Genomic DNA, 14,274 nt, shown 5'->3' with positions numbered 1-14,274 from the left:
AGGGGTCTTGAGCATTGCCAGCATTGTGGATGACTTTGGCTCATTGTAGACATGTAACATGCCAGAGACCACATTCTGACTTAGTAGCAGAGCCCAGCGTGTCACTCGGTACCTCTTATGGCCCCTACAAATTAGTGCTTAGTCGTTGAAACTTACTCCTTTTGGCAGGTCTGGGAGACTTTCAGATGTGTATGGGGGCCACTTAAAGGGAACCTGTCACGTCCCTCCAGCAATATGAACTAAGTTGTGGTGCTGTTAGGGGACATGACAGGGAGGAGGGTGATATATTTTGGTTCCTATGGTGTCCTCCTCTGAAGTCCCAGTGGCACATGAAAATCTGACTCTTTTCGCATGCTGTGCATGCTCTTCTATACTGGTCTATGGGAGAGTCCATAAACAAGTCTCTGAAAGGTGTCAGATTTTCAGTCGGTCCGAGGACTTTACAGGCGGGCACCACAGGAACCGAATATGAAAAATACATCACCGGCTCCCTGTCACTTGCCCTACTAACTTAGTTTACGGTGCTTTTAGCAGGTGCAGGTTCTATTTCACGTTCCCCAGTAGAAGATGTTGGGGAGAAGAAGGATTAGGGACGTTAAGTTTTAACACCCGATCTTTTTATGCTGTGAAAGATAAGCCAAGCCGAGCGGTCATCTGTATGAGGATGCCATGGGAAACATCTGCGGTCGGCTGATGACTATTGAATGTGCCTAGGCACCTTTACTTACCATTCTGCCTGTGTCTAGACGACGGCATGTCATCGTCTTCTTGTAGGAGCTGCTCGTCTGAAAGACAGAAGAGGTCTGCCTCCGTTTATAGTAAGTTGATACAAAGCCACATGTAGGTTACATGAAAAAGCATTGACCAAAGATTGTCTCGCTTAGCTGTGAGGCAGCACTTGTTATTTCTCCTACAGTGCCCCCACAGGAGAAATGAAGCATTACACAGCTCCCATAGAATGGATTGTCCATGTAATGCATGGACGCAGTAAGTCCTCCATAGAGATGGAGACGCTCTTTGTGGCCACTATCTGCGCTAACAAATGGATGAGGGTCCTGAATGTTGCACCTCTCTCCATTAACTCAGAAGTCCCTAATAGTGAATATGGAAATGGGTTTACTAACCCAGTAAACCCCTTTATAGGTCAACTGTCACCAGCATAGGTATTAAACTACAGGGAGCAATGTGACCCCTAAGGAGCTTCCCAATGTACCACACAGGGGATGGAAAGAGAATTTTCCTCATTTTTCCTTCCACTGAGGTCCTACAGCAGAGCCAAAAGTGGCCATAGGCAGTTTCATGAAATGTCTATCCTTGAATCCATATTCAGGGCTTGTCACTTATAGTGCTGATATTATCTAATGGTGCAAGGAGACATGTTGTGCAGTCTGGAACAAGTGACCCAACTGCAACTGCAACCATTGCACCCTCTTTGGTACCCTATAGAGAGCACAATTGCACCCAGTAGTTCAGCATGGAATTGGGCATTGTAGATGTCCTCAGTCAAGGGTATATGTACATAGGCAGACCATGCGACTGCTATGGGGCCCGTGGAGAGAGGGGGCCCAGCTATGTTTAATTCCACTCCCTTTGCTACTGGGAGGCTGGAACCAGTCCAGCTCTTACTTTCTGAATTGCTCGAAAACAAGATGGTTTGGAAAGGTCCTAAAGGGTTTTCTGGCAAAAACTATTGATGACCCATCCTCACAATCGGTCACCAATAGTTAATGGCTGGTAACCTGACGCTTAGGATCCCCAGCAATGCACTGATACGGGCAGGCATGGAGGCCACCGTCGGGTGCAGCGAGCAGAACATCATAGGGGAGTGAGGATAGGTCCTCAATACTTTTTACCCAGAAAACCCCTTTAAGGATCATGGAAAGGAAGTGGAGGGAAAACACATACAAGACCCTTCTTTCCCGGGTACCAGAATCCAGCATTTTAATGAGAGGCCCATTTTAACCTTCACTATAGGACCCCCCTTTTCCATTCTCATTGTATCCAGATGACACATTTTCTCCTACATTGCCTCACCATCTGCTATCACATAACATGACATCATAATTTATAGGCTATTACTCAATGTGTGATGACATCATCAAGTTCAACAAAATTTCACATTGTGACTTGACATCGCCCACTTATAGTTATCGATGTACCAGATGAACTTATGTAGGGTCGCTACCACTTTGACCCCTATGTCTACACCACTATATAACCCAACAAAGACTTCCACAGACAAGCGCTATGGGCAGAAGGACCTGTAGGGTTGGTTATTATTCCAGGAGACCACCGGTGGCCACAGGGAATTCTACCCCAATTCATTTAACAATTCTACGTATTAAGTTCCCAGAACTCTGACTAACAGTTAATTTTCAGAGCAATATTATTTTTCACTTGTCGACATCATTTTTCTGGCAGGCCGGGATAATAAGATGTCGACTCGGGGCCAGGAATAGCGGGGTGACATCATCGTTTAGCAGGGTGGGATTTTTTTCCGGCAAGTGTGACAACTGGGAATTGAGGATTAAATGTAACGGAGCTCCCTGCATTATGCAGTAATCTGATGTTCTTATTCTATACGAGGAGAAAAGCAGAACCTGATCCCCTCAGAAGGTATCCATTTTTTTTCTCCGCGCATTTCCTAGGTTCTTATGGCACAGTTCTCGCTCTTTGGCTACAGGCCATCCCCAAATGGCCCCGTAACTTGTGTGTATATTACATAATACCCTGATACCGGCCAACATTCTGTCAAATATGGGCTAACAAGTACAAATCTGTCTTTCGCCACGCGTTTCGTTGGTTCTTATTTCTGTTCTGTGGAATTTATGTGCAAATTACATAACACAGTCCTAGCAGCCAACAATTTGACAAGCCCATGGGGCTATAGGAACCCATTTGTGATACACTTACCCCACCAGGCCACTACATCAACCACACAGTTTCTTCCTTAGTTTCCTTCAGCCATCTTTTACTACATAGTATAAGTTTGTGCCCCCCCTGCTAAAACCACAACGAGCCTTGTGACTACTTCTGTTATATCCCTTGGCACTGTATGGTTGTGACCCTGCTTGATGACTACAAGACCAGGGCTAACAGTTCCAAGATAGTTCACAAAGTTGCAGGAAATGGGGGAGCTATAAGTGAAACGCGTGGAGACTAATTCCTTCTCAGGGTAATTCAAGACCGGCCATTATATAAATACCCATCCCATTTGAGGTGCTAAAAATGGTCTTTATCCACGTATTTCATGGCATTTTACTTTATATTTCCTGTCTGCTCTTCTGTTGTTAGTCTAACCTAGAAGGTCCTGAGCGTCTGAGTCTATTACATAATGCAGTGATAACGGCCAAGGTCCTGACAAGCCTCTATGGCTCATCTTGGAACGGCTGGTTATAGTAAGCACATGCAGTTAACCTGAACCCCCCCCCCCCTCACAATTATTTCAGCACTATATGGCGGTATTATTTAGATAATGGCACTACACAGCAGTGGTAGTTCTATACCTTACCAATATAAAGCATTGTTATCTGGAGGTCATACCATATGGTGCTGCAACCAAGCACTGTATGATAATACACTCATTGTCAACCCCCCCCCGAAGGAGTTGTCAGAAACTTTCTCAGTGTCATTGTAGCATTGATATAAGTAAGTGATTGCAATATCGGAGCAAAATGAGTATTTATGGCAGAAGAGTAACTCCTTGAAGGGAGGCTCTAGTACCCTGTTGTACCACCTCTAGCTTGGATACAGGATGTAATACAGGCAGGCATGGAGGCTCTAGTACCCTGCTGTACCGCCTCTAGCTTGGATACAAGATGTGATACGGGCAGGCATGGAGGCTCTAGTACTCTGTTGTACCGCCTCTAGCTTGGATACAAGATGTGATACAGGTAACCATGGAGGCTCTAGTACCCTGTTGTACCACCTCTAGCCTGGATACGAGATGTGATATGGGCGGGTATGGAGGCTCTAGTACTCTGTTGTACCACCTCTAGCTTGGATACAAGATGTGATACAGGCAGGCATGGAGGCTCTAGTACCCTGTTGTAGCACTTCTAGCTTGGATACAAAATGTGATAGAAGTGGGCATGGAGGCTCTAGTACCCTGTTGTACCACCTCTAGCTTGGATACAAGATGTGATACGGGCAGGCATGGAGGGTCTATTACCCTGTTGTACTGCCTATAGCTTGGATACAAGATGTGATACGGTTTGGCATGGAGGCATACGGGTTTTGTATGGTAGCCTGCAGCATTTCTGTTCACATTTGCTGTAACTGAGCCTCTAAATTGTGTAAACGCGTAGGCTGTGGGGGTTGGTGTCCCAGATGGTCCCATACATGTTCTATTGGCGATACATCTGGCGACCGGGCAGCCACGGAAGTGTGACAATGTTGTGGAGGCTTCCTATGACCCCCTTGTGTGTGCGGCCATGGAAGTGGGACAATGTTCTGGGGGCTCCTGAGACCCCCTTGTGTGTGCGGCCATGGATGTGTGACAAAGTTGTTGGGGGGGCTCCTGTGACCCCCTTGTGTGTGCGGCCGAGCATTATCCTGTTGGAAGCCGCCATGAGAGGAACACAAGTGGCTGCAGGATGTCCTGAACATATCGCTGAGCTGTCATTGTCCCTCGTACCACTACAAGCAAGGGGCAGTGTGCCGCTCAAAGGCAAAGGCAGGATAGAGGCCTCACCCCGAGGTCTCCATACACGAACATGGCTGTGGTCACCGCCCAAACAAAACCTGGATTCATCGCTCATGGAATAACTGCAAACGGAGAATATGGTGGGTGATGGAACCTGTACATGTAATGGGGTCTGTGAGACCAAAATGTCCTTTAGCCTAGCAGCTGTAGATGGTTCTGACAGACACAGGGGTGTAAAGATTGCGCCCCCTGTCTCTGGATGGCAGACAATGAAACAGTTGGAGCTGCTGCTGCTCGTTGTACGATCAAAAAATCCTCTACTGGTGGTCTGTAGGGGGCGTCCTGAGCCCGGTCACCTTGTGTGCCCCCACACATCCGCTGGTCCCAACACCTCCTAACAGTCTGGCTGGACGCTCCTCTCTACTGGTGGTCTGTAGGGGGTCCTGAGCCCAGTCACCTTGTGTGCCCCCATCCACTGGCCCCAACACCCCCTAACAGCCTGGTCAGATGCTCCTCTCTACTGGTGGTCTGTAGGGGGCGTCCTGAGCCCGGTCACCTTGTGTACCCTCACACATCCACTGGTCCAAACACCCCCTAACAGTCTGGTCAGACGCTCCTCTCTACTGGTGGTCTGTAGGGGGCGTCCTGAGCCCGGTCATCTTGTGTGCCCCTATCCACTGGCCCCAACACCCCCTAACAGCCTGGTCAGATGCTCCTCTCTACTGGTGGCCTGTAGGGGGCGTCCTGAGCCCGGTCACCTTGTGTGCCCTCACACATCCACTGGTCCAAACACCCCCTAACAGTCTGGTCAGACGCTCCTCTCTACCGGTGGTCTGTAGGGCGTCCTGAGCCCAGTCACCTTGTGTGCCCCCATCCACTGGCCCCAACACCCCCTAACAGCCTGGTCAGATGCTCCTCTCTACTGGTGGCCTGTAGGGAGCGTCCTGAGCCCGGTCACCTTGTGTGCCCTCACACATCCACTGGTCCAAACACCCCCTAACAGTCTGGTCAGACGCTCCTCTCTACTGGTGGTCTGTAGGGGGCGTCCTGAGCCCGGTCACCTTGTGTACCCCCATCCACTGGTCCCAACACCTCCTAACAGACTGTTCAGAACAGCGGGTGGGTGACAATTCATCAATTAGACCATCCAGCTTCTCACATCCAAATAATGCGCCCCTCTCAGACTCTGGTAACGGGGCGAAATCTCTTCTCTGTGTCGTAGAGGCGTCTACTGGTCAACAACTGTACACAAGCGGAAGAGGAGGTCACTACACACTATTGTTTTGGAGCCCCATCATAAGAAAAAAATGATTTATATATTGCACTGATAGACAGTCTGCCTGTGTTATACTTGTATAGAAGGAGACAAGATAAGAGTTCAGTAAATACTGTACCAGCACCAAGCAGAGGGACTTGTTATTTGTATAGCTCCAACTTATTCTGCAGCACTTTCAGGTAATTGTTTTATTTATTACCCCCCACCAAGCTGGGCGCTCATTTTACTGACCTTGGAAGGATGGAAGGCTGAGTCAACCTTGAGCCGGCTACCTGAACCAGGCGGGGATAGAATCCGTAACCTTCAGGTCGTGAGCGAGAGCTTAGGACTGCATTCTGCTGCCTTAACAGCCTGTGTCACATTCGGCTCCGTACATAGATACAATACCAGAACCAAGCTCACAGCATAAACACCACAGTAAAACGATCCGCTTGTGTTGCGCAGGCACTGATGGGCTGACAGTGGCGCTTGGGAACATCAGAGGGAAGGATGATACATGTAGCTCCACAAGACACTGCCACATAAAGGACGGTCATCTGGCCGCTCGCCAACAGCCAACATCTGCCTAGTGCTCTCCTAGAAGGTGGCAGACAGCGCCCTTGTCAACCTCATGGGTCGCACACAGCTACGACCATGTTGTCAACTTTTAGAGGGTATTGTAATAAACCTGCCTCATGCATTGTCGATGCCGGATTGATATTGGGAGCCGCGTCTGTCAGTATCCTTACGGTTATCAGCCTTTTCTGAATTACCCCCCCCTTCAATATTAATAGTGACCATCGCAGAGCCCATAGGGCTGGCCCCAGTTTCCTGCAGACCCTGACTGCCATCGAAATCCGTGTTCTTATACACAGATTCCTCCTTTATTCCCTTTGTGATCGCGTCAGTCTTTACCGCAACTCTTGCATTTAATTCATGAAACAGGACATTGGGGATGAACAGAGCTCTGTCCTCCAGATAAGGGTCATATAATTGTGGGGAGATCTTGGTGGTCAGAGGGTTATTTTCTTCAGCTGGCGTCCGCCATCTGCTTTCTTTATCGGCTCTCTAGACATTGGGCAGCAGCAGGTCCTGCTCTGGGCTCGGCCTGCGGCTGATGAGGTGCTGCGCTGCCCCCTTCTGGCCTCCAGCTGTTTGCTCTGTTTTGCGTTTTTTCTTCAGTAGGGAAAACCCAAAACTTTGTAGTCACAAAACTAGAGGATATTTGGAAGGTTCAGGAAACAGTCGTCCCCCCCAGCGATCCTGAACCAACAGGCGATGAATGGGGCGGTCCAACGGGAGAGACTTCACAGACTGGGGATTAGTAGCCCCGATGGCTTCTCACCCAGCTTTCCGCGAGTGACCTGTTGTGATCTTGGTCAGTTCTTTCTTTCTGCCTGAGACCCCCGGCCTCTTTTTCCTCAGATGGTCATGTGATCTCAGTTCTGACCAACTCTGCTTGGGGTTAGGGATTCATTTTCTAGTCTGTGTGATGCTGTTACATGGAACCATGTTGTTGCAGAAACTGCCTACAGGAGAACACAGACACACCTGTCACAGTTACTGAGGATGATCACACAGCTCCTGTCTCACAGTTATAATAGAGAAGATCACAGCTCATCCTCCTGACTGTATACTTCTGGGCTGTAGCTTGTAAAGGTGAACATAGAAGGTGATGACAATTAAACTGTGTCTCCAGCAGGCAGAAATGGTATAATTAATGCTGTGCTGATGATGATCACAAAGCTCCTGTCTCACAGTTATAATAGAGAAGATCACAGCTCATCCTCCTGACTGTATACTTCTGGGCTGTAGCTTGTAAAGGTGAACATAGAAGGTGATGACAATTAAACTGTGTCTCCAGCAGGCAGAAATGGTATAATTAATGCTGTGCTGATGATCACACAGCTCCTGTCACACAAGTATAAGAGAGGAAATCACAGCTCATCCTTCTGACTGTATACTTCTGGGCTTCAGCTTGTGAAGATGGACATAGAAGGTGATGATAAACTAACCCTCCAGTAGGCAGAATTAGTATAGCCGCTAGCTAATGTTACTGATGATGATCACATAGCTTCTGACACACAGTCATAATAGAGGAGATCACAGCTCATTCTGTTGTCTCTCCATACACATGGACTGTAGCTTATTTATTTACATATAGAAGGCAATGGTACATAAACTATACCTCCAGCAGGCAGAAATGGTATAGCCTCTAGCTAATGTTATGGGACAGATGTGCAGCTGAAAGTAAAAAAATCTCACTCTCAAGATGTTGTCTGATAAGGGGGCTGCACTGCATGGAAGTGACTGGAATACACAGGGGAGACCTCCAGATTGTGACAGGCTATCGGGGGAAGGTGGAGGGGGGGCGTAATGATGGCAAAATGTGTTCTCACTAAAGGGGCCCTTTAATCTGCGTTCTAATTCCTGCTTCGCTCTCTGCAGTCTGCCAGCTGCAGTTTCTGCTGCCAGTGAGATTTGTTTTGCGAGAAAAGCTCATCCGTGAAACCTGCGACTTTCATTCACGCTAAAGTATCACGCTGCTTCAGCAGGAAAGAGAAAAATCGCATCTCCGTCCGCGTACCCTTAAAAAATGTTTTTCTGCCACAGTGAGGCTGCCGCCCCGCGGGTGCGTCGTCCTCACGCTTCACGTGCGCAACTTGCGATGCCAACAGCCCACTGATTACTCGTGCCAAACTAGGGCGCGCACTATATTGGGGCGTATTATGCGGGCACACATGCCGAGACAGTGTGTGGGGAATGGGACATGAAATGTGCGCAGCAACGGGGTGCCCGTGTATACCGTGATGCGAGTTGCGTCTGAGAACCTCGGGCACAACTTACTTTGGCCCCTTGAAAAGCCTTAGGGCTTTTACCCGCTAGCGTTTTTTTTACGCTGCGACATCGGAGTGTTAAAAAAAGTGTAGTGGGTAAAAGCCCTCAGACTTACACTTCTTGCTGCTTTCTGCTGTGTGTCAGTCTTCACTGCTCCTCTGGCATTATATTCATGATCAATAAATACAGCGTTACAGATATTTAATAGGTATCAGAGGGTATTTGCTTCAGTCCTGATAAGAGTCTGGGGGCTCCATAGTCGCTCGTTGAAAGGGGAATTCCGCCACTTCTGAGAATCTTCCCAAGATACCGCAGATGGTGTTAAAGTTCGGCCCGCATGCACCTGTGTGACGTCGCGTCCACCTGACCACATCGCCTCGGGTATTTCTTATGTGTATCAGTATAACTTATGGAAAACCACAGGTTATCTCATAACAGCACCGGAAGTAGAGGCACATGACACACTCAGCTCTGCTACATAGAAATAAGGTTATCCAGATGTAGCAGAGCTGAGTTTGCTCTGTGCTATAACTCCCAGCTAGATCACCAACTGTGGTCTTCATTGACTTCCCGAGTTATAAATGACACGGTCAGCTCTGCTACATCTGTTTGTCAACGGAGATCTAACATTCCACTTCAGCCCATGTGGTGCAGAGGAGGGCGAGGTGAGTGGTCAGAGGTGAGTGTGGAGCTACCGGCCCTGAAATACACCCGCCGTTATTGCCCTCTGATTTCTGCTGCAGGGTTTATTTCACAGGCGCAGAATTTCCTGCGCATTTCTACTACGCAAAAAAGCCCTGCATAAAACCGCATTGCTGTTGGGTATAAATACACCGCGGATGCGCAGGTGTCCAGCGTATTTTGCACATATTTACACACGTCCAATGATTTCCATGGGCTTCTACGGTGCGCAGTGCGTACTAAGATGGGACATGGCGTCACATGAAACAATATGCTCAAGTGAACGAACCCACTGAAATCCACGTGTTCTATTCGCTGCGTATTACACGTACAAAAATTGCGCACAAATCGTGTGAATGAGCCTCTATTCGTGTGCAGAAGCTGAAGACCCCTCCGGATGGAACGCTTCTCACAGCTGAAGTGTTGTCACAGTTCTAGCGCCGATCCCTCTGGTGCTGAGAGACTGTTACAGTGTATCGGTGCAGGCGAGGCATCAGCCTGGAGGGCAGGGGATTGTCTAGACTGGATACAATTGTAGCAAACCCTCAGCTGTGAGAAGTGTAAGGCTGGGTTCACACGAGACGGAATTGACGCAGAATTTCCATGCTGAACGTCTGCACAGCAATGCCGCCCGCGGCTCCTAATCCCGGGGTCGGTCAGCAAAGTGGACGAGATTCTGCAAAAGTCCCATCCACGCGCTGCGGCCGAGCCGCACTGAAAGTGGCATGCGGTGCGGAAAGCACAGACGCGGCATGGCAATTCTTTTTTCATTTCCGCAGCGGCCTCTCTCCTCCCTATGGCTGCGGCCGCGGGTTTTGAAGCTGTGCTTATCCCGTGGAAATCTTGCCGTTTTTTAGGGCAACCAAGCCACAAGATTTCCGTGGTTTTTTTCCGTCCCGTGAGAACCCAGCCTTAGGTGGTCTGCGAGGGATTTCAGCCTCTGGGTGTCAGCAAGAATATTCCCACTCACTGACAGCCAGCAGAGATCTTGAAAAAGATAAAGGATTAAAACAAGTATTATCTGAAAGTGACAGAACTCGTCACTTTATAAAGCGATAACCGTGCCTTGGCTGATAACAGCAAACAATAGCTTACTTTCACCCTACCTACAGTCAGCCTGGGTGACAACAGCAGACAATAGATTCTGTTCCCTTCTTGTTAAGATGTATATTGTAATTACCTGCCCTAAAGCTAGTAACTGCCCAACCTGAAGAGGCTGATAACAGTGAACAGTAGCTTTTGGTCACTTGTCCTTCTCAGAGAGCCTCTCCCTTCAGTGGCTGATAACAGGGGAGAATAGATAATACGCCCTTGCCCTACCCAACCTGAAATGGCTGATAACAGAGAGCAATATATTGTAGTCACCTGTCCTATCAATAGCTGATAACAGGGAAGAATAGATTGTCACTTGTCATCCACTTATTTCTTTCAGCTTAAAAATGGTTGATAATAGAGAGAAATAGATTGCATTCACCTGCCTGGAAGTTAGCAGCTGCCCAACCTGAAGTGGCTGATAACAGTGAGCAACAGCTTTGCTCACCTGTCCTACAGAGAGACTCTCCCTGGCCAGAGATTGCTGATCATGGAGTTCAATATATGGAAGTCAGCTGCCCTAAAGTGAGCAGCTGCCCAACCTGAAGTGGCTGATAACAGAGAACAACATATTGTATTCACTTGTCCCACACAGAGATCCTCTTTATAGTTTGCTATGGCTGATAACAGAGTACAATATATTGTAGTTACCTGCCATAAAGTGAGAAGCTACCCAACCTGAAATGGCTGATAACAGAGAACAATATATTGAAGTTACCTGCCATAATGTGAGCAGCTACACAACCTGAAGTGGAACAATAACTTCCTATCATGAGCTTCTCCCAGTCTAAAATGCCTGATAACAGAGAAAAAAAGACTGTGAACTCTAGTCCTACAGACTGTCTGCAATGGCTGATAGCAGAGAACAGTAAACTGTGTTCACTAGTCCTGCAGACAGACTGGACTCCACCTGTAATGGCTGCTAACAGAGAACAATAGATTATATGCACATGTTCTACAATCACATTCTGCCCAGCCTGCACCATCAGCATCTCTCCAGCCTACAATGGCTGATAACAGAGAATAACAGCTTATACACAGTTGTTCTACTATCAGCTTCTCCCCAGTCTGCAATGACTGATAACAGAGAACAATAGATTGCATTCATCTGCCCTAAAAGCAAGCATCTACCCAACCCGAAGTTATTGATAACAGAGAGCAATAGATTGTGCTCGGCGGTCCTACACAAATAGCCTCTCCTCAGCCTGCAATGGCTGATAACAGAGAATAATAGCTTATATACACTTGTTCTACAACCAGCTTTTCCCCAGCCTGCAATGGCTGATAACAGAGAGCACTACAGTGCAGGAGGACAGGCTTCTCCCTCTGGTCTTGTCCAGCTACCTACCTCTCATGGTTCCCTGGAGGAGGACGAGTCTATAAACCCGGACCGACTGCTCCAATGACTGCCGCAGCGCCGAAGGGTCTTCGTTAGAATGGGAAGAGTCTCAGTTTCTTGAGCTCATCTCCTTGCAGGATCCTAAGGAGTCGCCGCAGCCCCATCTACGTCTGCAGGAACGTGCGGCCGGAACGGAGCGCTCTTCTCCCCCGTAACATCCTCAGAAGTCGCCGGTCCTGATAGGATCAGCTGGGAATCTCATCCCCGAAGCCCCCCGTCCTTTGGTGAGCAGCCCAGACAAACTTCCTTGGCTGTGAGGAGCGCAGAATAAGGAGTCAGTGTTCGCATCCTCTTCTCCGACTCTGCTGCTCCGGCTCAGCCTGCAGAGGGGAAAAGAAAAAAACTTTGGATGGTTTCCACTGCAGGCGAGGAGAAATCTGACACAGAGAAGTGTATGCAGAACAGAGGAATCCCACCCATACTAATGGCAAACAAATGTAAGGACCCAGAACCAGGGATGGGGGAGGGGAGGAAGCCATGCAGGTACAATGTAGAAGGTGACAGCGACTTAAAGGGACGGTCCAAAGTAATGGTCGCCCCTGTCCTGGATATGCCATGCCCAATGTATCACCTCTGCAACTGCACCTACAAAGTGAATCATAGTCCCCTGACTCCTGTAACCTAAAGGTGGCCAGATGGAGGGGTGACCAAGTCCAGGGGTTTCCATAATTTCCATGAACTTCAATAAAGGCGCAACCACTTCTTCATTTTTTCTCCTGCGTTGCACGAACAGGGTTTACGCTTAACAACTACTTGACTGACCAATATCAGTGTGCGATGCGCCTGCAAAAGGAGAAGAAAGTGCTCAAAACAATCATATATTACGGTTATAATCAATAATGTTGGAACGAACCTCATTACATAAATACGGAACCAGAAACAAGCACATAACACAGAACCAAGGCCATAACAAAAGTATGGCACCAGAGCCTAGCTCATAACAGCAGTACAGCACCATAACCAAGCTGATAACACAAATATAGTACCAGAATGTAGCTTGTGACATAAAAATATCAGCAGAGCCAAGGTCATAATATCAATACAGCAGCAGAACCAAACCGATAATATACAGTACAAGAACCAAGCTCATGACATAAATATGGCACCACAAACAAACGCATAACATAAATACAGCACCAAAACCAAGCTGATAGCATAAATACAATACCAGAAAGAAGCTTGTGACATAAACACAGCATCAGAACCAAGCTGATAACATACAGTACAAGAACCAAGCTTGTCACATAAATACCGCACCAAATTCATGACATTATTACAGCACGAGAATGAAGCTCAGCACATAAATACAGCACCAGAACCTGGCTGATATCATAAATAAGACGTTAGAACCAAGCCCATCACATTAATAAGCCCCAAATACAGCACCAGAAGTAACCTCAGTATGAAAATACAGCACCAGAGTCAGGCTTGTAACATAAATATGACATTAGAACCAAGCCCATGACATTAATAAGGCAATAGAACCAAGCTTAAATAATAAATATGGGACCAGGACCAAGCTCATAGCATAAATACAGCACCAGGAGTAAGCTCAGTACATAAATACAACACTGAAACCAAGCTTGTTCTCGAAATACAGCACCTGAGCCAAGCTCAGTACATAAATGTGGCACTAGAGCCAAGCTCATATTATAAATACAGAACCAGAGCCAAGCTGTTGTGGCTTGTTGGACGCGATGACGTCTTGGCATGTTGGCCACGATGCAGGGACAAACCAGTCCCTCTGCTGCTATGCAGATCACTGGTTGACATACATTGTGCGGGGGCTGCTGGCTACTATCAGCACATGTATGTTCACATGCTGGTATTCTCTCTGGGAGTCCTCCTTTGAGAGAGGGTTTGGGGTATGGTTCCTTCTCTGTGCGACTTATCAGCAGGTGGGGTTAGCTTTATACTCCTACCCCTCCCCTTGTCCATTGCTGTTCATTCAGTTCTGTTGGTGGTTGGAGCCTCTATGTAAGCTGGCTACTTGCAGATAAGTGCCGGTTTACTTTCCTCTCGCTGTGTTGCTGTTTGCACAAGTTGCTTGGCTGTGTTTAGGTGTTTCCCTCCAGCAGTTTTCATAGGAATAGCCAGGAGAAGACCGTGGGTCCGTCCTTTACAGGACGCTCACTCTGCATTTAGGCAGGGTTCCCTATCTTCCTGACTAGTAAGGGATACGTTATTTCCATGTTTCATAGTCTAGTGTGGTATAGTATTAATCAACATTATTCTGTTTGTGGTTCTGTGTGGACGCAGCCCTGCGTCTGTGCTGGGCGTGGTGTTCGAGGACCACGCGAATGCACCATAACCAAGATAACACAAATACAGTACCAGAATGAAGCTTGTGGCGTAAATACAGGA

The 14,274-nt window shown here is 47.8% G+C and overlaps 1 protein-coding gene across 2 annotated transcripts in view; it reads right to left on the bottom strand.

Annotated features, from left to right (window-relative positions):
* Nucleotides 1-12,250, bottom strand: part of SCARA3 (scavenger receptor class A member 3) — a 74,151-nt gene extending 61,901 nt beyond the window's left edge. Inside the window, exons 1-2 of one of the 2 annotated variants that reach the window (XM_066594610.1) lie at nt 11,860-12,250; nt 729-785 (exon numbers count right to left, since the gene is read on the bottom strand). In XM_066594610.1, coding sequence (XP_066450707.1) covers nt 729-785; nt 11,860-11,866 — 64 coding nt within the window. In that variant the 5' untranslated portion in view covers nt 11,867-12,250. Of the gene's footprint in view, nt 1-728; nt 804-11,859 lie in introns of both variants that reach the window. The other variant, XM_066594605.1, reaches the window with a different exon arrangement.
* Between the last annotated feature and the right edge of the window lie 2,024 nt (nt 12,251-14,274).

The sequence above is a fragment of the Eleutherodactylus coqui genome, chromosome 1 (genome assembly GCF_035609145.1).
Source record: "Eleutherodactylus coqui strain aEleCoq1 chromosome 1, aEleCoq1.hap1, whole genome shotgun sequence".
In the NCBI taxonomy this organism is placed as follows: Eukaryota; Metazoa; Chordata; class Amphibia; order Anura; family Eleutherodactylidae; genus Eleutherodactylus; species Eleutherodactylus coqui.
This window is presented reverse-complemented; position numbering and strand designations above follow the sequence as displayed.